At 34.9% G+C, this 26,479-nt stretch overlaps 2 protein-coding genes across 2 annotated transcripts; both read left to right on the top strand.

The window, feature by feature from the left end:
• The first annotated feature begins 321 nt into the window (after positions 1–321).
• LOC111503996 (putative inorganic phosphate cotransporter) lies at positions 322–11,013 on the top strand. The gene is made up of 8 exons (XM_023158458.2): positions 322–499; positions 4,310–4,446; positions 5,201–5,519; positions 5,809–6,029; positions 7,523–7,672; positions 7,729–7,861; positions 8,432–8,688; positions 10,768–11,013. The coding sequence occupies exons 1-8, from the start codon at positions 472–474 to the stop codon at positions 10,966–10,968; spliced, it is 1,446 nt and encodes a 481-aa protein (XP_023014226.2). The 5' UTR covers positions 322–471; the 3' UTR covers positions 10,969–11,013.
• Positions 11,014–11,659: 646 nt separating this feature from the next.
• On the top strand, positions 11,660–25,795 carry LOC141485777 (putative inorganic phosphate cotransporter). The gene is made up of 8 exons (XM_074183242.1): positions 11,660–11,815; positions 14,232–14,365; positions 14,924–15,242; positions 16,170–16,387; positions 18,969–19,118; positions 19,174–19,306; positions 20,917–21,173; positions 25,576–25,795. The coding sequence occupies exons 1-8, from the start codon at positions 11,764–11,766 to the stop codon at positions 25,744–25,746; spliced, it is 1,434 nt and encodes a 477-aa protein (XP_074039343.1). The 5' UTR covers positions 11,660–11,763; the 3' UTR covers positions 25,747–25,795.
• The last annotated feature ends 684 nt before the right edge of the window (positions 25,796–26,479 follow it).

The raw sequence follows: 26,479 nt of genomic DNA, 5'->3' as shown, positions 1-26,479 counted from the left end.
ACCCTCATGAATTAACCTTAGTTGAGATTTCATGTGCTTAGTTATGTTTTTATTTTCGCAAAAAGTAATGTTCACCTCTTTGGACAATAAAGCATATTTATTATTATTATTAGTTATTGCCATGCAAATATTACCATGAATAACGATATTTGAAGTGTTTTCTTTTCCGAGAAACTTCCATAATTACCTCTCAATTGTAATCTGCGATTTCATAAAAATGTGAGGAATAACAATTTCGTAATTAAATGATTACATAAGATTGCAGGTTCGTATCAATAACATGTGACAAGTTGAATTGATAAAAAATATCTGATCGAATTGTTGATGATAGCTCCTTTATAGGAGTTTCACTATTCCATAAGTTACAATATTTCTGTGCCGTTCAATTTTCGCCTAGGAAAATGTCTTCATAATCTCATAAAAAAACTTCAGGATCGACCATAAGGTGAAAATACAAAAAGTGGTGAAACTATGGTTCAAGTTTCAGAACCGATACCAGGTAAGAAAATTCATGAGGAATTCAAAATGTTTCACCGTAAAACTTTGCTATTTCCAAAAATATAATGCTTTTGGAATGCTATCCCAATCAGTGAACAGGGAAGATTGATGAATATTACTGGAATTTTGTCCCAACACCAAACCGTTATTTTATCACCTCGAATCTCTTGAAGATGATCACTTGGTGATCATCTTCAAGAGAAAGATTTATCTAAATCTACATACAACGTTGTCCTTATTTATACCTCTACTAGGTACCTGCGTCTCAATTGTCATAAATTAATTTTACAATGTAATCCAGTCATTAAAGCTTAAATTAGGTAAGAATCTCGGAATTCGAGATACCCAGCTGTAAGTCTGTAAATACTTGTATATTGACACCCTAAAAGTTGTCTCAAAACCTACATATGGTAGGGTGTAAGCAACTATTAAATTTCAAGGTCAAAGGTCACAAAAATCGGTTTTTTTTGGAAATATCTCATTTCCTATGGGTTTTTTGCTATTTGTATTTATTATCAATATTGTAGAATACAAAATTCTCTACAAATTTTGTTTAAAAAATTTTTTATACGGTGAACCGTTTTCGAGATAGAGGGCGGAGAGCACGCGGTCACAGCATCACTTCAGGTCAACCGGTGCCTCCGGTCGAAAACGCGCCATATATAGTTGATGAACTATCGATAAATCAATGATTATAAATATTTGTCAATTTTTATTAACTATTATATTATATTTTATCATTTTCTTCATGCATTAAATCTATATCTATTCATATTGTATGGAGCAGAGAAGATACTTTTTCTATTATTTTTGATAAATACATGAATTATTTACAAAGGCATTACAGTTCCAAAATAATTGTTGTATTTGACGGATATTCAGACTAGAGTAAGAACGTAAAAGCTATGGAGCAGCAGAGAAGACCTGCTGCACTTTCAAAAACGTATGAAGTTTGTTTCGATGAAACAATGGTTGTACCAGTTACTCAAGAAAAATTCTTATCAAATCGAAATAACAAAGATAAGTTCATTAGTATGTTAATTGAAAAATTACAAGCTGCAAATATTACTACTAAACAAGCCAGAGATGATGCGGATGTTCTTATTGTTGAAACTGCAATTGAAGAATCAAAGTCTAAAAAAACTGCAGTTATAATAGGACAAGATATTGATTCACTTGTCATTTTGATTGGGCGTACACTGTCTTACGAACAAGAAATTTTCTTTAAAAAAGTTGGGAAAGGTAATGTAAAAACGGAGATATACTCGACTAAAAGTTTTGATAATTATCCTCATTCTAAAAAACATATTTTATTTCTGCACGCATTAAGTGGCTGTGACACAACTTCTGCGCTTTTCAAAAAGGGAAAAAATCATTTTTAAAAGTTTTTGAGAAACTGACAAATTTGGTGAACTAGCTGCAGCATTTGAGGAAGAAAATTGTTCGGCCCAGAGATTATTAGAGAGTGGAACTCAAACCTTATTGGCAGTCTATAATGCTCCAAAATCTGTGAAAAGTCTCGATCATCTTCGTTATATGCATTACGTCAAGTCTACAAAACTTAATAAACCTGTGCAGCTTTCAAATATTCCACCAACAAGTGCAGCTGCTCATCAACATTACAACCGTGTATATTATCAAGTTCAAACTTGGTTAGGACATGATTTGGAATCCCAGGTATGGGGTTGGGCAATGCGAAACGATTTTCTGGAGCCTATCATGACAATTTTACCACCTGCTCCAGAAGATTTGCTAAATACAATTTTCTGCAACTGCAAGAGTGGTTGTGGTTCGCGATGCGGATGCAGGAAAGCGGGCTTGCAATGCTCTTTAGCTTGTGGCCAATGTAATGGGCAAGCTTGTCTCAATGCTCTACCATATCAGAGCGACATTAACGAAGATGGAACCTTTGACCCCGAAATCATGGAAGAACTTGAGACAAATGTCGTTGAAGACGATAATGAAGACCAGTTTGAAACTTACCAGCAGCCAGAAGACGACGATGAAGAGGAAGAAGATGATTGAAATTATAAATTGTAGTTTTTGTACCCTTTATTCCATTTCTTTACTTTCAATAAAAATAAATGTATTCAATGATATTTTTTAATAAAAAGATTAATTCATAATTTATTTGTTTTTTTTTCATCATGTAAGAAGTTATAAATATTAATTAGGTTAAAATTCAAATATAACTCCTATATTTTCATTAACAATTCTGCAATTACATGGGCAGGTAAGTGTTGTTGAATAAATTAATACTGAATAAAAAGTGGATAAGTTGGGAAAAAAATGATAAAATATAATATAATAGTTAATAAAAATTGACAAATATTTATAATCATTGATTTATCGATAGTTCATCAACTATATATGGCGCGTTTTCGACCGGAGGCCCCGGTTGACCTGAAGTGATGCTGTGACCCCGCGTGCTCTCCGCCCTCTATCTCGAAAACGGTTCACCGTATAAAAAATTTTTCAAACAAAATTTGTAGAGAATTTTGTATTCTACAATATTGATAATAAATACAAATAGCAAAAAACCCATAGGAAATGAGATATTTCCAAAAAAAGCGCAAAAAACCGATTTTTGTGACCTTTGACCTTGAAATTTAATATTTGCTCACACCCTACCATATGTAGGTTTTAAGACAACTTTTAGGGTGTCAATATACAAGTATACAAGTATACAATATACAAGTATTTACAGACTTACAGCTGGGTATCTCGAATTCCGAGGTGAACTTACTAAAATGACTGGACTAATGTTGCATTATCTAATAGTCAGGTGAATCTGATGAATAAAATATTATTTCACCAAGCTATATAGTACCTATACTATTAACTACTATATTACGGATAATATTATTATGTTTACACATTTCTATAAACTCATAGACATCTATATGCCTGTTATTGTTAACTTGTCTAACTAATCTTAATGGTTTTGTTGCAAAACATGATGGGCGACTGCTGATTTTTCTGGTCTTCCATAATTTAGATGTGCTAAGTGTTCCTTATATCTTATTTTAATAGATATTTAAGTCTGTCCATAATACTTTGCATCGTAATCCTTACGAATGAGTTAGAAAATGAAAAACACCTTCCATTTCTTTACGTTTTGGTAGTGAGGAGAAAATGTGGAAAGCTAGAAATCGATGTATTCAGGAAATAAACTAACAGGTATAATTCTGACAGTTCACATGACTGTGGATGGGACAAACGGCCTCAATGCCGTGGAAAATTTTGATCTAAATATTAATAAACAACCGTCTTGGTGAAACATAAGTTAATCAATCGGCAAAATTGACGCTATTGGTCTAATTTGAAGATTTGAACTGGTAAGTCCATATTTTCCACCCAGTAACTTGACTAGAGAGATGAATTTGCAACTTCAAAATCTATTTCCCTAACATCAGAGGACTCAACTCAAATATAAACTCAGTGCACCAACATCTGCAATTGAATAGAATGATCAATGATCTGGCATCGCATTGTAGAACGTTCAGAAATATTCTGGAGCATTGTGGAATGCTTTCGAATACTCTCGAATGTTCTAGACGATTCTAGAACTTTCTAGAAGACAAAACTCCGGAACGCCGGAACCTTATATCTACATAAGGACAACTTTTAAGTAAAAATCAAAACCTTCTTCATGAACAAGCTGATTTGGCACTATGTTAACATCATGACAGAAAAAAATGTTCTGCTAAGCTAGTTCGAGTGGCTAATCATGAGTTAAGTGATAACTTATCGAGCAACTCCCAACATCGAGATAATTCACAAACACTCAAGCCATTCTTTTTTTTTTCAGGGTCTGGATTCGGTTATCGCCATGTTCAGTATGTCCTTTTGTTCTGTTGTTCTGTCGTAGCCTATGGAAGTAGGACAATTTTGAATGTGGCAATAGTAGAAATGATTCCAGAGGATTCAGTAGTCAAGGATTATCCAGTAGGTATATGTTCTTGAATCGTTTTTAATCATTACCAATACGATTATAGGAAAAAAAAACAAAAAAAAGTTGGTCCAAATTCTCAAAAAATTGCTAGTTCCGTTTAATTTCACTAGGCAACCCGAAATAAGTCAAGATGACGGGATCTACGGAATAAATTGAGAGGATTGCGATAAAAAGTATGTTGGTCAAACTGAGTGGACTATAATATCTCACTATAAAGAACATATTACACATATTTGTTTCCGCAGACCAGAAAACTCTAGTGTCTCTCAACATACGTTAGAAAACGGCTACAAACTTATTGGGGAATGCTTGAAATTGTTGAGACCAGTACATGGCAACAGGTTTCTATGAGATCTATGGATAGCGACAAAAATTCCATTAGATCCTACCTGCTGTTCATCTGATGAATCCATGTTTTATCTATTGTCACATATCAACGAAAAAATCCGGTTTGTTATGTTTAAACATAGCTAAACACTGCTCAGAATCACCGAGACGTTCTTGTTTTTGGTCAACACTGAGCTCGCCCGGCCACTTTGAAGAGAGCTTTCTCACAGTCAAATGCTCATGCAATATAAAGCCATCACGTCATTTTGATATCTTTACTACCTCATTTGGACTGTTACATTGAAGAGTTTACATCATCAAAAAGCTCATGGAGAAAATCGAAATAGTTCTTGTGTTTTAAGTTTTTTGGGAAATAATCTATATTATAATCTCATATATTTGTAATATTTCAATTGTCAGACGTATCCAGAATGGAAGGATCATAAAAACACGGTACTCTCTTCATTCTTCTGGGGCTACATTTGCCTTCAAGTGGGTGCAGGACAATTAGCGAAAAATTATGGGCCGAAATTATTTTTGGGCGGCGCCATATTCATTGGATCGCTCTTCTCTATCCTCATTCCTGTATTCGGAAAACAGTTTGGATACATTGGGGTGATAGTTTGCAGGATTATCCAAGGAATGACTCAAGGTTTCATGTTACCATCCACTCATAACCTGCTGAGCTCCTGGGCCCCACTTTCAGAAAGAGCCAAATGGGGGGGAATAGTATATAATGGTAAGCAGTTTCTATATTATATTTTTCATCATTCAATTATATTTTCATCTGGATCTCATGAAGGATTTTCAAATATTCCAAGTGAGAGCATTCATACAATAAAGTTACCTCTTCATCACTGTTTATCCATCCCCTCAAATTTCCGATGGGTGAATTTTTATTTAATATCAGCATTGCACCCGTGTGGAGTCTGGGCGGCTCGCTAGTTTCCACTATATACATGATAACCAATACAATAACCTTCATTGAAAATTCCTCGCACTAATGGACCACCTTGTTTTCGTTCCAGGTATGGCTTTGGGTAATGTTATTGCTATGCCATTAACAGGTGCAATTTGCTCCACAAATGCAGGTTGGCCTGTCGTTTTTTACCTATACGGAAGTCTAGGAATGATTTGGTGTACATTATGGTTCATTTTTGCAGCAGATAAACCGGCGAAACATAAAAATATATCAAAGGAAGAAAGAGAATTTATTGAAAACAATTTGGATAGTAAAGACGATTATTCGGTGAGTAATGAAAAACGTAAACAGGCAGATATTCACTTCTTTGTATCCCCATAACAGCACTGTTTATTTTGGAATCAATATTTTTCTTTAATTCGGGGCCAAATATGACAAGGAGCAGTGAATAACGCTTGATTTTGGGAAATCATCAACGGTGCATTAGTCAATTCAAATATTACTTTCACCATATTTCTGGATGTTGAAAAAACATTTGACAAGGAACTACCTAAACCAATTGCAACGACTCTTCAACATCAAGAAAAGGCTATTGACATTTTTCCTTCGCTTACGCCGTCTATGACATCGATAGAGAACCCAATCCTCGAATATCCAAAATAAACGAGACATTCATAGTTCAGCCTAGCCCCACTGATGAGATCTAAGGTGGGTCGAAACAGCGCTGCCTCATGTTGAATCATAAATGCGTTTTGTTTGGGCTCTGGTTTTCTTGGGTTAATTAGGTTATAGGTTACCAAAGGTTAGGCTTCTGTACGCGTCATGGCAAGGATCATGGCTAGAAATATTCTCCAAAAAACGTTGAACGATATTCACAGTTACTACCAGAGGTGTTCCAGCAGAACTATGTTAGTTCTTTTTACCAGGCAGAGTCATCTTGAGGTTATTCCGTTTGCAGCTCAACTGAATTATCTAGGTATTATCCTCGATAAAAACTCACCTGAAATGCTCACTTTTGGTTGTACCCAAAACCAGAATATACCTATGGGCATTTCGAAGGATCTGTGGTAAGACATGTGGCTAAGTGTCCAAACAAATTTAGTGAATATTTGTGATGATTGTGACACCAATGATCACGTTATTAGCAATTACCTAATAGCCGAAAGCTCTACAGCAAAATCTCAGCCACACCTCTATAGTGTATCGGGACTAATTTGCCTGGCTATCCTCTTTTCCAACATACAGAATTATGTACTACTTGTCGACTACTAGTCAAACATTCTGGGAATTAACTCCATCTGAATGTCATCAAAAGTAAATCAATACCTGCCTTATACAATCCGATTCAATAGATACTAGTTGGTTCACAGATGGATCAAAAACTCCTTCAGGTTTTTCCAATATGGAAACTTTTCCTATGTTCCTTTGGAGATTCTCTAAATATATTTCCAGTTTAGCCCATATAAAACATCTGTTGCATTTTTCGATTTTCAAAAAAAGCATTTGACAATAAACTACCTAAATATGTATGATCATTCCTGGCTGGAAAAGGATTAGAATCGACCATAACTGGTTGGATCTATATCATGTTGGTAAATAGAACTGCAACTTCAACTCTTCAAGACGAGGCCATCAGGTGAAGGATCACCAGGCGCTGCCCTCAAGGTAGGGTACTATCTCCCTTTCTGTGATCGCTCCTGACCATTGCATTGCTATATTTTTTTTCTCTTCATATCTGAGAATGGTCCATAAATAGGACATGCCTGTTCGTTTGTATGTGCATAATTTTAAGACTTTTTCAAATACTTTCCAATTTTCAGAAAATTCCAACTCCTTGGAAGTCGATTTTCACTTCGGTTCCCTTCATCACTTTGATAATAACTCATTGTGCCCAGAATTGGGGATTCTGGACACTACTTACGGAAATTCCAAGCTTCCTGAAAAATATCATGGGACTAAATATTGCAACGGTATGTTACACACTTTGGGAGAAATAAATAATATTCACAAGATAATAATTTTTCAGAACAGTTCTCTATCAGCCTTGCCCTATTTGATGATGTTTCTTTTGGGATTTGTCATGAGCCCCATTGCTGATATGTTGATCAGAAAGAATATAGTCAGCGTCACCACAAGCAGAAAAATTTTCAACACTATTGGTGAGTATCCAAACAGAGTACTACTCAATTACTTCAGTCTCATGAAATTTAAAAGAGAGTTCATCAAGGATCGGTTTTAGGTCCCTTTTCATTCTCATTGTTCTCTTCCTAATGCTAGATGATCTTAAATCCCATTTCCATGCATTGGTACGCAGACGATACTCTGCTGAATTAGTTGATGTATCTCTGAAGGACTTTTACGATGGCAAAGTTCTTTATTATCTCTCTCGAATGGATACTATCTTTCTGTTGATGCTTTCGAAACATTTTTCATTTATTGTGTACAACAATCGCGAGAAACCGTTGAAATATTGAATGTTAACAAATTAATATTGGTAGGATTGGAAAACGTGTCGTAAAATATATTCAGTCATTTGGTTTTCTATTCCTCCAGATGAAATTTCACGTAGACTCTCATACTCAATGGCGAACATCGATGTTTCGGAATAAGACACGTGTATCAGTGCCTCTTCAGCATCAATCAGGATAACATGATCTACACATTTTCAGCTTTTTGAAAGCTCCCCAAATGAATCTATCTTCCAAATACAAAGACTTTCATTGTTTCAGGTTTTGCAGTTCCAGCCTTAGCGTTGATATCTCTAATATTCGTTGAGGCTGGAAACAAAGTGGCGACAATAGTTATTCTGGTAATTGCAGTGGGATTCAACGCCGGTCAATTGAGTGGATTCAATCTGAATCATATTGACCTGTCTCCAGTCCATTCAGGAACATTGATGGCTATCACTAACAGTACAGGTGCTATAGCATCGATTCTTGCTCCACTGGCAGTGGATCTTTTCAGGAAAATTAGTGGATACGAAGAGGTAGTGTATCATGTCACAACTCACATCATAAAAAATATTTGCAATAACATCATAGACCCACTGCTTCACCTCATAAATCAGTCATTTCTTAGCGGAGAGTTTCCTGATCTTCTCAAAATAGCTTATATAATCCCTATTTTCAAAAAAGGCTGCATGAGTGAAGTAGAAAATTATAGACAAATATCCTTGCTAAGTGCATTTTCAAAAATTATAGAAAAAATTCTCTACTGCCGCATTTTAGCATATATTGAAGGGAACAAAATTTTTACAGATTGTCAACATGGATTTAGGCCATCAAAATCAATAGAGACAGCATCCGCACATTTTCTCAAAAATGTATATAAAGAGCTAGATGATGGCAAATATGTTTTAACTCTATTTTTAGACCTATCGAAAGCTTTCGATTCAGTGGACAGGAACATACTGTCTAAAACATTATATAATATCGGAATAAGAGGATGTCTCCTAAGCTATATCAATTCCTACATGGAAAATAGAAAACTAATTGTAAAATGTAATGAATGCCAATCAGACATGCATGACGTAACTCTCGGTGTTCCACAAGGCTCTATTTTAGGCCCACTACTCTTTTTAATTTATGTTAATGATTTACCAAATCATATTCAATATGGTGCCACCACTTTGTATGCTGACGATACCACTGTTACTGTGTCGGGTGTTACTGAGGAGGAACTTTACCACAAAACTCAGGTAACGCTTGACGAAGTGTATGCGTGGTGTCAAAGAAATAAACTTATTTTAAACCATGGGAAAACGGTTTTTATGAACTTTAACCTTAGGAGGCCATTAACACCTGGCTGTAATTTTGCTCTATCTGAAACAACTAAGTTCCTTGGCACCTTTATAGACAGCAAGTTAACATGGAAACCACACATTGACCACGTTTGCAAGCTGCTTAATAAAGCTTATTTTGCCATTTTACAGCTTAAAGACACAATTGCCAAACAGGGTCTTGTAAGTGTGTACTATGCATTAGCTTATTCACATATTTCATTGAATATATTAACCTGGGGACGATCGAGTCATTTACAGCGCGTCTTTGTTGCTCAGAAAAGATTACTGAGACTGATCTTCAATATAAATCGCTTAGATAGCTGTAAAGAAACTTTTATAAATAATAATATTTTTACGGTACCTAGCATTTACATCTATAAATGTCTGGTGTACGCGAAAACTAATATACTCTCTTTCAATACCTCTGCGGAAAGGCACATGTACGATACACGACATAAAAAATTATTGTCGATACCTGGGCATAAAACAGCTGCATTCAAAAACTCTCTATACTATAACTGTATTATTTTGTATAACTGTGTTCCTCAGCCTATGAAAGAAATGACGTTATCTTCATTTAAAAATGAAATAAAAAAATATTTGATGCTGAATGCTTTTTATAGTATAGATGAGTTTATGAATAGAAATAAATGACCTGTCATAGGGAAAATAGGAGGAATGAGGAATCTAAATTATTTCCTCATTGTGTAAACTTTTTGTGTAGTGTAAGTATTTTGTTTTATCCCATATACACCTGACAAATATTTTGTTTTGTCTCATATACACCTGTTTTTTTGTGAAATTGACAAGTATAAGTTATATTATACAATCATATTTGTAAATATGTTCATGTGTGTAAATGTGATGATTCAGTTTTTATTCATTTTGTTACATGACTCTACATTTATTTGTGACATTTGTGATATTTATTTGTGTGTGATATTTAAGTGACGTGCCAAATATACACTATTGTATCAAATATTGGTAAATAAATATTCTATTCTATTCTATTCTATTCTATTCTAACTCAGAATCAGTCGGAATATCCTGATTCAAATCAAATGATTTCAATGATGACTTGAATCGATTGATTTTTTCAGTTTTGATCGTGATTGAAACCAAATTATGAATTGCTCTAAAAACAAGTCGCCAAAGCAAATAACTTAAATAACTCATTGGGAAAGATAGTTTATTCAGATGTTTACACACATTATATTGAAATCAGACCTCGTATCAATTCAAATTTCAGTGGTGATATAAATCAACCAATTATCTCTATTTCAGACTGATAAGCAACTTTGGAACATCGTTTTTGGTACCGCAGGAGGGGTTTTTCTTTTTGGGGCCGTGATTTTTGACTTATTTGCAACAGCTAACCTTCAAAAATGGAACGCTTCGAGTAGAAAAAGTGCTGAAGAGAACATTCCGGATAAAGTTCGACTGGAAATACTGAGGAAAATTTCCACAACTCTATCCTACACCTAACATTAATTTATTTTGTTTAAATATCAAGAATAAAATATAAATTGATTTTCTAGTTTTGTTGTGTTTCCACATCAATTTTCTTAAGCCGCAACAATATTGGGGATTAGACAGGATCCATTCCATTATAACTGCTAAACAGGTAAGGAGGTATTGAAACTGAGATATATTTTCCAACTCAAAATATATTATAAAATGACTGACAGTAATAAAATAACCTGAAAGCTCATAAAATCTTCTGTTTTCGATCTTTTTGCGGTACAAAAGTAGGGTGGATCTGGTAAAGTAATATAAACCGGGCTATTCCAGCTGTGGCAAATCATAATGATATCACCAAAGAAATCTGAACATTCTAAGAACTATCTCAATATAATGGACATGACAGAAGCGCGAAAAAATCGGTAAACACATCAACAACTTCAATCAAACATAAAAAAATTCAGAAAGTTATTGTAGCCATCAGTAAAAGACCTACTGAGGAGGTCATGTGATCAAAACTTTTCGAAACCAGCAGACCACGAAAACACCCACTTTATATGGATCTAATATTCAATTTCTAATCACTTATCATCCAGTGATACTTTCCAAATATATGTGGAAGTTCAGGCTATTTAGGATAACGAATAATCCTCCAATTGATATCTAAGCCATAGTCTTTTTAACACTCAAACGGAACAAATCTCATTGAAATGATAACAGATTATAATAAATATCTCTAACTGGAACCAAAATCTCGATATGGTCCAAAAATGTATATTTTTCAGAGTTAGTAATAGGTGAATGTGAGTCTAGATCAACATGGATGATGTGGAGCAAAAATTTGAAGGAACTCAAGCTCCACCAAAACCAGGTCAGTGAAGTTTTTGCTATGATTTATACTCAAATTTCAATGAGATTTTTCAAGTGAACCTGATAATGATGACTCTTTGTTACGATGGAGTTGTAAGTTTTACCAGAATTTTCGATGTAGCTGGAAAGGGTCTGTACTATCTGAAGAACGACACCCTGAATTATTCACATTGTTCTTTTCTGTGTTAGTGTTATTTTCTAGTTTTTATGTTCTGTTAATAATTGTACATTTTTTTATGTTTCTGTATTCAGTTGCTTGTCAGTTTGAGGTTAGGTTCACTTCGTTTTTTTATACAGAGACTCTGGGAGACCAAGAAGAATAAAAATTTCGAATAGGCTTTTCTGAAAACAAGGATGTAGTTGAGTTCCCTCAATTTTAGGGGCATTCGAAGAATCCTCGGTGGAAGGTACTTATATGGAAAGCTGTTTTTGGCAAATACACGTATGATATGTCAATAATTATAGTACAATAATCCATCACCTTGTCTCTGACTTCTCGGGGTCGGTTGTTTGCAATTTAGAAAGAAGGAAAAGTGCTGATTCCACTTAGCTTATACAGCATGATTTTTGTGGATTACCTCCACAAGTCATTCACAGATATACACTGTCTGTTTCAAAAATAAGGTGAATATGGTTTTTTCTCACAAAATATTTATTTTTTCATCAATTTCTATTTGGCCCCTTTACAGTAGCCCTCCTTACACATAATACACTTCTGCAAGCGTGTTTTCAATCCTTGAAGTAGGCTCTCTTCGCGATTCGATTTTTATCTTCTCAATCGTCACAGAACATCGTCCTTCCATGGATCTCTTCAATATTTTTTTAACAGTGCACATGGATAACAACGGTCATGAAACGAGTACGAGTAGTAAAAGGCAGTTCTCACTAATATTCGTTTGATTTTCACTGTCAGGTAATAATAATAATAATATTTATTTATCCTTTGAGACATTAACAACGTATAGGACATGTCAGTACAACACGTTGAAATAGTATAAAGAAAATAAACATATATAAAGATAAAATATCTCAGTAGTTTTAAAGTATAAAAATGTATAAAATATAAAGAAAAAAAACAATATTAGTCAAAATTAGGTGTATAATAAAAAAAAAAAATCTGAATGAAAGTCTGAAGCGCAATCAGCTAAAGTCGTCTAAAAGGAATTCAGTGACACTGTAATAAGCCTTAGACAGGAGCAAATTTTTAACTTCTCTTTCAAATGACATCAAACTCATGGTTTTAAAGTGATCAGGTAGGTGATTGAATAATTTTATTCCCATATATTTGGGTTACTGTTCAAATTTAGAGGATCTGTGTCTAGGAACACTTAACAATTTTCCATTTCTGGTTGAGTAACTGTGGTAAGAATTTGTGTTACATTTTGTTAAATTATCGTGGATGTATAGTAAGCATTTAAATATGTAAATACAAGGAAATGGCAGGATTTGATATGATATGAAGTGCTGTTTGCATGATTCTCCCCATGGGATATCAAATAATATTTTCTGATAATTTTTTTTGGAAATAAAAACCCTATCTTTGTTGGTGGCATATCCCCAAAGAACCACATTGTAGCTTAAATGGCTGTACACCAAGCTATAATATACGTCCAGCAAGGCATGCAAGGGCATAAAATGTTTTATGCTGGAGAGACCATAGTACGCTTGGTTAACTTTTTTACAAGTGACTGTAATGTGTTCAGACCATCTTAAGCAATCATCCACATAGACTCCTAGAAATTTTGTAAAATTCGTGATACCAATTCCACCCCTCTAATATCAAAGACAGTAGGATATTTATCAAGACCGATGGAAGAACTAAAATGAATACATTTTGTTTTATTCAAGTTAACAATCAGATTGCTTAACTTGCACCAATCTAAAACCTTTCCATTGATGACTTTAATTCCTCTAGGCTGTGTGCTGACACCGCTAACGAGGTATCGTCAGCAAAGAGAGTGAGACTATTGTTGTTGATGTTGAAGTATTTGGGTAGATCATTGACGAATAATAGAAAGATAAGCGGTCCCAGGACAGAGCCTTGAGGAACTCCTGAACTAATTGGTTGAGGATCAGATAGTGTATCTTTTATTTTTATCAACATTGTATGGTCTGAAAGAAAATTTATGAGCCATTGCAAAAAATATACCCCTAAATCCTAGATTAAAAAGTTTGGTTTCAACAAAGTCATACGATAGACAGTCAAATGCACGTGAGAGGTCAAAAAATATTCCTGCCACGTGCATACCATTGTCTAGGGAGTTATAGATGATTTCAGCAAAACTACAGGACTAGAGATGTGAGTGTTTCTAATTTCAGGATAAATATTGAGTTTCAATAACTTGAAAACAGTTACTGTTTGAGATATATTTTCAGCACATAAATTTTCAACTTTTTTGTATTTTTCATCCTTCCAGGTAAACCTGGAATTCGACATCTTCAGTATATCCTTATGTTTAGTGGAGCTGTAATAGTTTATGGTATGAGGACGGTTCTGATTGTCGGTATTGTTGCAATGACAGATCCTATTGATCCGACAAAAAAATACCCGGTGAGTTCTAACTTATCAGAGAATAATTTCCAAAATATGTTCATTATTTGTTCATGAATTTGCTCTATATCTACTACTTACTTCAAAAATTATAATCTCAACTCAGCTTACGAGTAAGCTACGGTGTCTAGAAATAAAATACATTTGAGTATCAGTCAGAAGTTCATTTACAGTATTCGTGTTATATTTGCAGAGTTGTAGTGAAAAAAAGTTGAGTTAAATTTTACAATGTGGTCAATTATTGTCGAACTCACGGGTAAAATGTAACAATATCAAGAATTTTCATGGAAAAAACTCAAACAAAACTGATTTTCATAAAAAATATGTAACATATTGCTTGATCAATATGGATAAGTCTATCCCTAGCTCAAAAAATTTCCAATTTCAAATGATATTATTGAATAACTCTATTGATTTTGAAAACAGACCCACTTAAGATTGAGGAGCAAAATGTTCAACACTGCAACAATGTACTTGTCATTCAAGAAATAAAGTAAACATTATTATTTGGCCCATCAATAACTCGAAATCTGACTGCCAATTTTTTATCATTTTCAGACCTACCCAGGATGGAAAAGCAGTCAGAATGTCATACTTTCATCTTTCTCTTGGGGGCATATATGGTTCCAAATAATAGCTGGACAGTTCGCAAAAAACTACGGACCAAAATATTTCTTAACAATCGCTATTGCTCTGTCAGCTCTATGTATACTATTGATTCCGTGCTTTGCAGAGGTGTTTGGTTTCAAGGGAATCATCGCTTTGAGAGCAATCGAAGGAGCACTCCATGGAGTTCTTTTTCCTTCGGTTCATTTTTTACTAAGTAAATGGGCACATAAATCAGAGAGAGCTAAATGGGGAAGTTTCGTGTATGCAGGTAAAACTTGAATGACTAGAAACTCTATGGCAGAAACTGGCAATATGGCAATAACGTCATCTCTGCCAAGTGCATTTTCAAAGGACCTTAATTTTATGTTACGTGAAAATTCATTGATATTGCTCTATAGCAGGGGTCTCCAAACTTTGAAGCCTTCGGGCCATAATGATTTTTTCAGTTTGTTCCAAGGGCCAATTTCTGCCCTTCTGACCTAAGCAAACTTATGCCTTTTTTGCATTTCAAATATTATTGTGTATTGTGACACTTAACGACATCTAGTGGCGAGTAGTGGTACTATGTACTATGTTTTTCAGCTACCCGCTTGGTGGCATTAGGCGTAATTGAATATTTGGTATTACCGCGTTGGTTCGAGAAAGTTCTGGTTCTAGCTAGTGTATTACGATCACCCCGAGGCAGTAATAATTGCATATAAAAAGGCTAGCGGCGCAACTGCGAGTTAGTCTGCGTAGGAAAGGCGAAGGAAGCGAAAGTGTCTATTGTGAAATAAAGTAACACCCGTCAATAAAAGTATTTTGATTTGACTTATTGTTTTTATGTGTGATTTGTTAGTATGGAAAAGAAGCGAAAAATCGACAGTGAATGCAGAACGTTCCAAGAAAAATGGAACTTTCAGTATTTTGTGATTGAGTCCAGTAATAAGGCGCTATGTTTAATTTGTAATGAAACCATGGCTGTTTTCAAAGTGAGGGTCTTTGTATAAGTACAGAATTGCTTCCATTAACAGAAATTTTGTCAAATACCGAGATTGAACTCAGAATTCAATGATTTCACAAAGTAACTTGTGGCCCTCTCACGTCTTTGTATTTAAGAGTTTGTAGACCATTATTTTTGAAAATCAGGGATTGACTTTTTTGCCCAGTCTCTGCTAACGATCATATAATTATAAATCATTTAAACTGTTTTTAGGTCAAGTGCTAGGTAACTGCTTGGCAATGCCAATTACTGGGATGATTTCTGCTTCTGATGGTGGTTGGCCAGTGGCGTTTTACTTTTACGGATCTTTGGGGATGGCTTGGAGTATTTTATGGTTTTTATTCGGCTCCAACACTCCGAAAACAGACAAAAGAATTTCAATCGAAGAAAGAAAGTGGATAGAATCCGGAACTGTCGTTGAAAAGAAAAAAGTAAGGATTATATTATTCAACTCATTTCATTATCATAATGTCTAATAAACAACAGTTCATACCAGTTCATTTTCATCTGAGATAGTAACCCAGTAAATACAGTGTGACCCATTTTTAATGGAAACGCCCTCCTAAAATTTGAAGTTGTAAACCGATTTTAATATTTTTTTTTAATGTCAACTACTAAAAGGTCTACCTTGGGACAAAATTTGAACTGTTTATTAAAGTTTCAGGGCATACTACGATATTTTTCTTAGTCGAAAATCGGGATTTTTTTTATTAGCGATATTTTTTATTGAAAAAATCACTATGCCACTGGATTCAGAGTGCCTCTAAACAGGTGTAACCAAAATTTCATGTAAAAATATTCATTATTAACAAAGTTATGACAACTCAAAAATTCGAAAACTTACACAGCTAACAGTTACAAAAAACACCCTATATCAACAGATATAGCGATGAGAATATTTTTTTATGATTTCAACATTAAAGTGCCGCCAGATGAAAAAAAACCAATAGCCTAAATATTTTTAATGAAAATAACGGAATTACATTCAAATTTTCACGCAAATTAACTAAAACTAAGACCTAATATTTCAATTTAAATCTTAGTTGCCATGGAAATGATATTACAGTTTGACACTTGTGAAAGATTTAAGTGTATTATTGTCAACAATATTCACCTTACAGTTCTTCGAATTATTTTGTGTCGTGGCTGCAAGATTGAGCGTAAAAGAGAAAATTGAAAGTGTACGTCTTTCGGGAGATGACGCTAGAGAGGTTTGTAGAGTATTTAATGAGAGACATCCAGATCGTCCTCGTATTAGCTACGGTACGGTAAATAAAATAAATAAAATATTCAATGAAACTGGTGCAGTATCAAAAATTATGTTAAAAAGTAATCCTGTACAAAGACGAAACTGGAATGACAGGAATGATCAAATCATTTTAGATTATTTCGGAAATAATCCTAATGCCAGTATAAGCAATGCCACTTTAGATTTGAATATTCCACGAGAAACTATCCGGAGATGTCTCAAGGCGAAGAATATTAAACCTTTCAAGCCAAAATTTTTACACACACTTCAAGAAGGCGACGAAGCAAGACGCCTGGAATATTGTTTATGGGCCCAAGGGGAATATTTAAACAATAGAAATTTCCTAAAAAATATTTTATATACCGACGAAGCCACTTTCACTACAAATGGAGTAGTGTCATCACAGAATTGTCGCTATTGGGCAGCGGAAAATCCTAACTGGGTAATAAACTGTAAAAGTCAGTATTCCCAAAAAATCTACGTCTGGTGTGGGATATTGAACGAATGAATTATTGGTCCTTTCTTTTTTGAGGAAAACATTAAAGCGCAGATGTTTCTAGAATTTCGAAACACAGAGTTTTGGGATGCTTTTCACAAGCTGCCAATCAATGAACGATCAAATTTAATTGTCCAGTTATATGGGTGTTCAGTTCATTATGCCAGAGCTGTGAGGCAATGGCTTAACGAACATTTTCCAAACCGATGGATAGGCCGTGGTAGTCCGTTTATAGAGTGGCCACCCAGATCTCCAGACCTCACAGTTTTGGACTTTTTTCTCTGGGGACTTCTCACACAAAAGGTTTACAAAAACCGCTCAAGAGATAGAAATAAACTTTATGCAAGAATTCGACAGGTATGTGCAGATATTAGCCCTCAAGAACTAAGGAACGTAATCAGAAACATTCTAAGCGCTACGACACATGTATCGAAATACGTGGTGGATTAGTAGAGGCTACTAGAATATGAGTTAGAATTAATTGTTATACTGAATCGAAACATTTCAATAATTAGTTATTAGTTACGTTTATTAAAATTTTTTGCTTCATCGTTAGTTGAATTGTGTGAATGTAATTCCGTTATTTTCATTAAAAATATTTACGCTATTCGTTTTTTTTTTTTTTCATCTGGCGGTACTTTATTGTTGAAATCATAAAAAAATGATATATTGTGACTGTTAGCTGTGTGAGTTTTAGAATGTTTGAGTTGTCATAACTTTGTTAATAATGAATATTTTTTCATGAAATTTTGGTCACACCTATTTAGAGGCACTCTGAATCCAGTGGCATAGTGATTTTTTCAATAAAAAAATCGCTAATAAAAAATCTCAATTTTCGACTAAGAAAAAATATCGTAGTATGCCCTGAAACTTTAATAAACATTTCAAATTTTGTCCCAAGGTAGAACTTTTAGTACTTGACATTTAAAAAAAAATTATTAAAATCGATTCTCAACTTCAAATTTTAGGGAGGTGTTTTCATTAAAAATGGGTCACACTGTATGATCTCGTCATTTTGATGTGATATTTTTGTCAGTATCATGTCACATTGGCATGAAATATCACGTGATAATAACAAATAAATGACGGTTCCACGTCATAGATCAAAGATGTCATACTAAAACATCTGGATTGTGTGGCAAGTATACGCCTTTATTAGGATTTCTCGGTCCTCAACCTCTAAAATACTTGGCAACTCCATATGTGATAGAGGATAACTTGTTATTTATCAAATTTGTAGTTGTCATGACATTTTTCCTATTTACAGAAACCACCTACTCCTTGGAAATCCATTTTCACATCTGTTCCTTTCATGGCTATAGTAATCACCCATTGTGGTCAAAATTGGGGATTTTGGACCTTACTTTCCAAAATACCAAGTTTCATGAAGGAAATATTGAATTACAAAATTGACTCGGTAAGAAGTCTCATTTGACAATAACATCCAGAGTTCATATCGCACTTAATTTCAGAATAGCTATTTATCAGCACTTCCTTATTTCGTCATGTGGTTGATGAATCTCATGTTCAGCCCCATAGCAGATTACATAATTGCTAAAGGACTGACCAGCGTTTCTGTCAGCAGAAAAATTTTCAATTCCATTGGTAAGTTCAATATTCAGAAATATCATTAACATCTTTCACTAGATGGCCTTGCCATCGCCAACATAAAGTGGGAGAGATAGCAGAGGTTATGAACATGTCACTGTAGATGAATCTTGGATACATCCGAAAAAAATACACTCCAAAAAGTGGACTGCAAAGGGGGAACCGACTCCAAAAAAGCAAAGGCTGTTTTATCGGCTGGAAAAGTGCTGGCGACGGTTTTTTGAGATAGTCACGGAGTTGTTCAGTTAATTATCTTCGAAAAGGAAAAACAATCACAGCAGCATACTACGCTTCATAACTTGACAAGCTGAAAGCAGAACTTGCAGAGAAACTGCCACATTTGCATGATAAGAAAATCCTGTTCCGTACCTCAGCGTTTGCCATGGCAAAAATCCACGAATTACGGTTTGAACTGCTTGTCCATCCGCCTTACTCACCAGATCTAGCCCCAAGTGACTTCTTTTTGTTCCCTTATCTAAACATTGCGCTCAGAAGATAGAGATTTTCGTCAAATGAAGAGACAATCACCTTCGTGAACAATTATTTTGCAGAGGAAAACGCTGAGTGCTATTTGGACGGGTTATAAAGATGGGAACATCACTGGGAGAAGTTTGTAGAGTTAAAAGGAGACTACGTTATATCGTTGTTAGGTCGGAAACTTCTCAAACCACCCTCGTAGAGAGGCAGAAATAGTTTTCAGTCAAACTGGAAAAGGAGAGCGTTTCCCTTCATAAATTACCCTCATATCTCCTATAAATTATACTCTCATAAAGAATTATAACAAAATGATCACATTCCATAGCAGTAATTGCTTCAAGGGTCCCCCAAAAAAACTATGAAACATTTACGTTTCTCATATTTGTGGCACTGCACCACACTGACGAGAAACAATACCTCGAAACCGGTATTGTATCTCTGCTCGAAACAGTCTCCAAACTTATTTTGATCTCTGTTAGAGTGTTGGTACATGGAATGTTTCTTCTCCGCTTTGGGCTTCGTTCACGAAATGGAGCTGTTGCTATATTCCGTCCGTCTAAGCAACAGAGTGCTCCAAACATAGTATACGTGATTTTCCGGACAAGGCTGCTTGTACAGAGTCGCACTAAGGAACTATCGGAACTTTATTATTTTTTTATTAATATGCGGCTGGGTATAGGAAAATATTGTGGGGGGAACACAAATCAACAGTTTCTCCAGCCGTACCTATCACATTGACATTTTGAAAATTTTAAACTTTAAAATACCGTAAATTTGCACACCACAAACGTAACTGTGCAACTCCGACACCGTAACAATGAATTCCGCCAGCCGATTGCAGTTAAATCTGATTGGCCAGCGTCAGGAGGCTTGTATATTTCACCCAATAGATGCTAATGTGCGTGGTGATCACGCTTTGTTTGTTATTTGAGTTACCTACTTTGTTTGTTGGATAGATACAGTTTAGTTAACAATCCTGAGCTGCATCCAGTTATACCAACTGTGACTCAACATCACTCATGAGAGTGTGCAAAGAAATCAACCATGATCAGCTTTTGTATATCACCACACTGTTGAAATTGTATTATCTGACAAACTGAAAAAATTAATGAACTGGTGTTTACTTGCAGGACTATTTATACCCGCCTTAGCCCTGATATCTCTGAGCTTCATCGAAAGTACAAATAAGGAGGTTATCATAATCATCTTGGTCATAACTGTTGGATTCAATGCCGGTCACTATTGTGGATTCAATATCAACCACATGGACATATCTCCGACATTCTCTGGAACACTGATGGGCATATCAAACAGCATTTCCGCCATTTTCACCATTATGGCACCGTTGGCGGTAGATGCCTTCAAAGCTATATCTGGATATGAAGAGGTAAGATATCACTCGAAACGTATGTTCATATAATTACGGGATATTTCAAATTATTTCACGGGAGAGTCGAATTGACATTTTTTATTATCTTGGTGTACATGCCCCTGAAGTATAATCAAATTTTCAGCCGTAATTATTGTTTACTTTGTCTGTGACAGCCGCTAAGCAAAGGTGAGACGTGTTTTTAAGAGCTCACCTCCAAGAAGGCGGTAAAGACGAACACTACAGCACCTCAACAACCGATGAATACGTAAAAAAATTGAAATGAATGGTTATGAACGATCGTCGAACCACTATCAAAGAAGTCACTGATTTTTTTTCAATGACAAAACACAAGCACTACAGAAAAAACCTTAAGGTGCTCTAAGAGCGGCACCTGTGCGAAAGCAACAAACAACAAACTTCATTGGAGCATCCCTTGTTAAGATACAGCCCCTTAAAAGGGGTACATAAAATTTGTATAACATTTTTTTACAAGCACTGAAAAAGTTACAATATTGAAATTAACCTGACGTTTTGTACTACCAAAAAGACACTTAGCCAGTAATTTATTTGGTTTACCCCATGGTTGTAAGGAGTGGAAAACGCAACCCCTATAATTCATTTCCAATGTAACTTTTTGTCTTATCATTTGTTTACTATTTAAAAATTTATTTCCGATAGCCTGTTTCATTCTTAACAGAAAAAGTCTCTTGGGTTTCTTGCCCATAATAAATCAGTTCGCAGCAAACAATTATTTTACGAAAACTACAGAGATACATCGTCATAAATGCGAACTGGATTCATTGTTATTTTGTAGTTAGTACCTGCAATAAACGATTAAAGGGTAATAAACAAAACTAATTTATTAATAACAAAACACACAACATGTAGAAATCATAGTAAATGTTCAATATGTCTACCTTCAGACATTACGCATGCCTAGACGTCGGCGCATTGAGCCACGTATTCGCTCAAATATTCCTGGAGTCTCTCTGATTACCCTGCACGCATCGATGATGCGGTTTCTTAAGTCCTCTACATCGCGAACAGGAGTACGATAAAGCAAATGCTGTAAATGGTCCCAAATAGAGAAATCGAGAGGATTGAGATCCGCGGATCGAGCGGGCCAGTTCTGTGGTCCTCCTCGACCTATCCAGTGATTTGCATATGTTTCAATTAAATGCTGACGTGCTACTTGACTAAAATGGGCCCCGTCATGCATAAACAACATATCCCTTCTGACGCCCAAAGGAACTTCCTCCAGCAGTACTGGATGCACTTCGCTTAAAAATTGAACGTATGGCGCACCATATAATTGAGGAGGTAGAAAATAAAGCCCAATTAAATCATCCCCGATAACCCCGAGCCACACGTTAAGAGAAAACTGTTCTTGATGGTTAGTTTCGACAATAGCGTGAGGGTTTTCATCAGCCTAAATGTGGTAATTATGAAAATTAATAATCTTGTCCCGAGAAAAATTACATTCGTCTGTGAATTCTATCGTCTTCAGAAAGTCACAATTTCTTCTAATCATTTCCAGCATCCAATTGCAAAATTCAAGACGGTTCGGAAAGTCTCGCGGTAACAGTGCCTGTACTCATTGCAGATAGTAAGGGTATAAGAGTTGTTCCTTTAAAATTCGAAATACCGTCATATGATCAACATTTAGCTGGAAAGCAATCTTTCTAGTACTGGTAGTAGGTTGTTCTTCAATCAAATTAAGTACTGCTTCCTCAAGCTGTGCTGTTCGTACTTCTCGATGGCAACCACAATCCTGCGTTATTTTGTCGAATCGTAATCGTTGATGAAGTCGAGCAAATATTCTATGTGAAGGATGCTGCCGTTGAGGATACATTTCAGCATATCTTCTAGAAGCGTCTAACCCATTACCCTGCGACAGATCGTGAACGTAATGCATATCAGCCATTTCCTCATTTGTGTATGACATTTTGATAACAAGTGAATTATTAAAGTAACAAATTAAGAACAGAACAACAGCACACAATTAGTATTAATTCAATTTCGAAAATTCACAAACTGACAGCGTCATACCAATTTAATTGTCACTATCGCTAATAGCGATCTACTAGATAGATTAGTTTCGTATTTTGGCATTCATGACGATGTATCTCTGTAGTTGTTCCTAAAATAATTTTTTGCTGCGAACTGGTTTATTTTGGACAAAAAACCCAAGAGACATTTTTTTGTTTAGAATGAAAGAGGCTTTTGGATTGAATTTTAGAATGGTAAACAAATGATAAGACAAAAAGTTACATTGGAAATAATTTTAGGGGTTGCGTTTTCCACCCCTTACAACCATGGGGTAAACTGAATAAATTTCTGGCTAAGCTTCTTTTTGGTATTACAAACCGTCAGGTTCATTTCAATATTGTCACTTTTTTAGTGCTTGTGAAAAAAATTGTTATACAAATTTTATGTACCCCCTTTAAGGGGCTGTATCTTAACAAGGGATGCTCCAATGAAATTTCTTTATATGAAAGATCCTATCTTTTTTTCGATGAGGAATCACCTCTTTGAATTTTTTACACTTATTCAGTTACACCCTGTATTGCAGTCTTGGTTGGAGACAATATGGATCCCTGAGGAACACCAGCGTTGAAGGTGAAAGTAAGTATTCAGATTAATTTGATATGAATCTGGGGACCCCACAGGGAGGGGTGCTTGGACCACTATTATTTTCACTTTAAGTTAATGAACTACCCGAAAACATAAAAGAGGGTCGAGTTTTCATGTATGCCGATGACACAACAATCGTTGTGACGTCCCCAGATCTAAATGAAATTGAAAATAAAACGAAAATAGTAATCAATGGATTCGAATGTTGGTGTAGAAACAATCATTTAATAAATAATAAAGATAAAACAACATTTATCCAGTTTTCAAGTATCAGAATATAAAAAATTCCTTGGAACACAACTTGACAATAAATTGTCTTTCAATAATCACATCAAATAATTGTGCACTTCTCTGAAAAAAACCTATTTTGCCTTGTTAACAATGAAATCAAATTTTTTGAGACAAATCTCTTGGATATATACTATGGTCTAGTGTATTATAAACTTAATATAAATATTACTATTTGGGGACACTCATCAGAAATAAATAGAATATTTATAATGCAAAAACGTTTCATTAGACTACTTTTTGATCTCAAATACAGATAATCTTTTAAGAAGACATTCATAGACAAAAAAAATGTCACATTACCATGTATTTATCTTTACGAAATATTAAGCTACGTTCATGTACATTTCCATTTGCTAACAAGACATGAGGAAATTTACTCTCATCAAACGAGACGGAGAAACGACTTCCATCAGGTAAAGATGAACCGTGATGAGTACAAAGGTTCGCCACTTTATGCCGGGGCAAAATATTTCAACTTATTACCACACAGCATCAGAAGTGAAACAATTTTTTCAAATTCAACAAAAAAGTCAGACTTTTTGGTAACAAGTTGTTTTTATTCCTTAAAAAAGTATGAAAATAATAATTTTCTATAACATGTGTTGTTATTGATGTAAGTGATATTAGATAAAATATCTTTTGTAAAACGTGACGTGTCATATATACCTACATTCTTGTATCAAAAATGATGAATAAATTTGATTTGATTTGATATGCGTGAGGCAATACGGAAAAATCGCCCGAGCTTGTGGAAAATCAATCAATGGCTTTTACACCACGACTTTGCACCTGCTCACTTCATTGCTTGTTCGTGAATTTGTTTTTCCAAAGACAATACTGTAATGATGCTCCAGCCTCCATATTCGCCAGACATATACCCGTGTGACTTTTTCCTGTTTCGATCGAGTAGGATTGAAAGAAGCACTAACATAAGTGCATACATAATATGTAAAGGGAACTGTTTTGAAAGCGACAAAACTAATGAAGTCAAAACAAAATTCTTGTAATTTTTTGAACATTCCATATCATCAGATGCTTTTAGCAAAAACGTATAGATTACAGTTGCACTATGGATAAAACATGAAAGAATTACCACGTACACTTTTATGATCAATTTAAACGGTTCTATATTCCAAAAGACTTTGAGACACCTTTTGGCAGCAACTTCTCTAACAGTGATTCGACGATTCTCAATAACAATTTCCTTTACTTTCTCAACATTTACTTTTTCAACAGCGGTTGTTGATGTGCTGAGGCCTCCAGGACGAGCGTCGTTAGTCACACCTCTCTTGTCAACATAATTTCATGCAAAATCATATTCGGATTGAGGTTGTTACTTATATACTAATGTCTATACCGCAGGTGTAGAAGAAATACCAGGAATAAAAACCCTCAGAGCACGGAGAATATTTTTGACACAATTTCAAGGCTTATTGCTTCAGGCACAAACTGAAGATGAGCAAAAGATAACCCTGAATTTTTTTCATTTCAGACGGATAAACAACTCTGGAATATAATATTCAGCGTGTCGGCTGGTTTCTACATTGTAGCGGGATGTATCTTCATTATTTTCAGCTCAACAGACATCCAACCTTGGGACTCTCCTGAGAATGAAGACAACAAAACAAGTTCCAGTAATACATTAAAAGAGGTTGCATCATAATGTGAATTATGTAATTGTAAATATAATTGACCAAAACTTTTTAAAAGAAGCCGGCCTAATTGTGCAGGTTTTCAAACAAAAAACATAGAGTGTTACTCCGAGTCAGTACGAAAAGTAAATTTCTTTATTTGGGAATGAAAGAAAGAGCCGTCTTGAAACCACTGTCTCACTTGATGAAAATTCCATTATTTTTTTCCCTTTGTTGAAAATCCAGTTTGTATGCAAGAAAATACTTATTGTCCTGCAGTCAAAAATACTGTATGTTATTAAAATTCTTGTTGAATTAACATTTGATGAGCAGTGTACAGGGTGTTTATTCAACATGTGGCAAATTAAGGGACTATTCAACGTGGGGGCTAAAACCAGACATGGTATTGTAACCCCGATGATCGGTTTGAACTCTGAATTTAAGGCGGAAGATACTTTCTGATAGAAATATTTATTTCCCAAACGAAGCCGCTATTGTAGAAATGCCAGGATTGTATAGAGGAAACCAAAAAAATGTCTTGATCTTTATGTTTTTTAGTTTTGATAGGGAAAACTATAGCAAAACTTAAAATTAGGGCAGCCGCTGTCACCATTTGAAATTTAGAAATGGAGAATGATACTTATAGAGAACTATCTTAGATGTTGCCTGCAGAAGTAATCACCCTCCAAAGGTTTGGCTTAGCTTCCCCTTATCAAATAGGCACTGTTTTACAATAGAAAACGTTTTCACTTGAGTCCTTCCAGG

This window comes from Leptinotarsa decemlineata, unplaced genomic scaffold (genome assembly GCF_025532065.1).
Source record: "Leptinotarsa decemlineata unplaced genomic scaffold, Ldec_3_MD MMD2_tig00026336_RagTag_RagTag, whole genome shotgun sequence".
Taxonomy (NCBI): domain Eukaryota; kingdom Metazoa; phylum Arthropoda; class Insecta; order Coleoptera; family Chrysomelidae; genus Leptinotarsa; species Leptinotarsa decemlineata.
This window is presented reverse-complemented; position numbering and strand designations above follow the sequence as displayed.